The sequence below is a fragment of the Buceros rhinoceros genome, unplaced genomic scaffold, assembly GCF_000710305.1.
Source record: "Buceros rhinoceros silvestris isolate BGI_N320 unplaced genomic scaffold, ASM71030v1 scaffold17275, whole genome shotgun sequence".
Taxonomy (NCBI): domain Eukaryota; kingdom Metazoa; phylum Chordata; class Aves; order Bucerotiformes; family Bucerotidae; genus Buceros; species Buceros rhinoceros.
This window is the reverse complement of record NW_010413584.1, coordinates 14052-14782: the sequence shown is the minus strand read 5'-3', so window position 1 is coordinate 14782 and position 731 is coordinate 14052. Positions and strand designations below refer to the sequence as shown.

General features: G+C 51.6%; 1 protein-coding gene across 1 annotated transcript in view; it reads left to right on the top strand.

The window, feature by feature from the left end:
* Positions 1 to 94: 94 nt before the first annotated feature.
* Positions 95 to 731, top strand: part of CBX6 (chromobox homolog 6) — a gene marked incomplete at its 5' end in the record, with an annotated part of 9317 nt that continues 8680 nt past the window's right edge. Inside the window, one exon of the mRNA XM_010136810.1 lies at positions 95 to 161. Coding sequence (XP_010135112.1) covers positions 95 to 161 — 67 coding nt within the window. The remainder of the gene's footprint in view (positions 162 to 731) is intronic.

The window sequence follows — 731 nt, the reverse complement described above, 5'->3', positions numbered from 1 at the left end:
TCTTTAAAAAAAAAAACAAAAACCAAAACTTGTATGATTCTGTTTCTCCATTTGGTAAAAGTTTTAACTTCTTGACAAATTTGACTTCCTAAAGGGAACGGGAACGTGAGCTGTATGGACCCAAGAAGAGAGGACCTAAGCCTAAAACTTTTCTCCTGAAGGTAACTCTTATTTAAATTACTTAAGCCTAGCCAGATGTCCCTCAAACCTCGCTGGTGTGTGCCCTTGGAAGGCCTGGAATAACAAGTGACTCGTGCCTTCTGCCTGCCTCTGGGAACACAGGGACAACCCGACAGGAAAGTGGAGGGGGTGGGGGGCAGAGACGAAGAAGCATGTGAAGGGAAAGCGTGTGCGTGTGACGGGTGCCCCAGCAGGACAGGCGCTACATGCGGATGTGCACGGTGAGGTTGCAGTCTCTTTTTCCAATATCCTCTCCCTCTTCATGGCCTTCTGCTGCCGCAGTGGAGAGCTAGCCAGCCCTGCTCCCTCTTCCTTCAGCAGCCTATTCCACCCAGCCCCGTGCCCTGCAACTTAGCAGCATGCTGAGCAATCGGGCAGCTGTGGCGGGAATCCTGCTGCCACTTGTGCTTCTCTGATTGTGTATCAGGATGTTGGTGCTCCACGGGAGTTTCATGAAGGGTTCATGTTTTGAGCTGTAATCTACAGGCTTGTTTTGTCTTTGGTTTTGGGGTTTTTGGGGGGGTTTTGGGGGGGGGGGGGGGCGCGGGGAG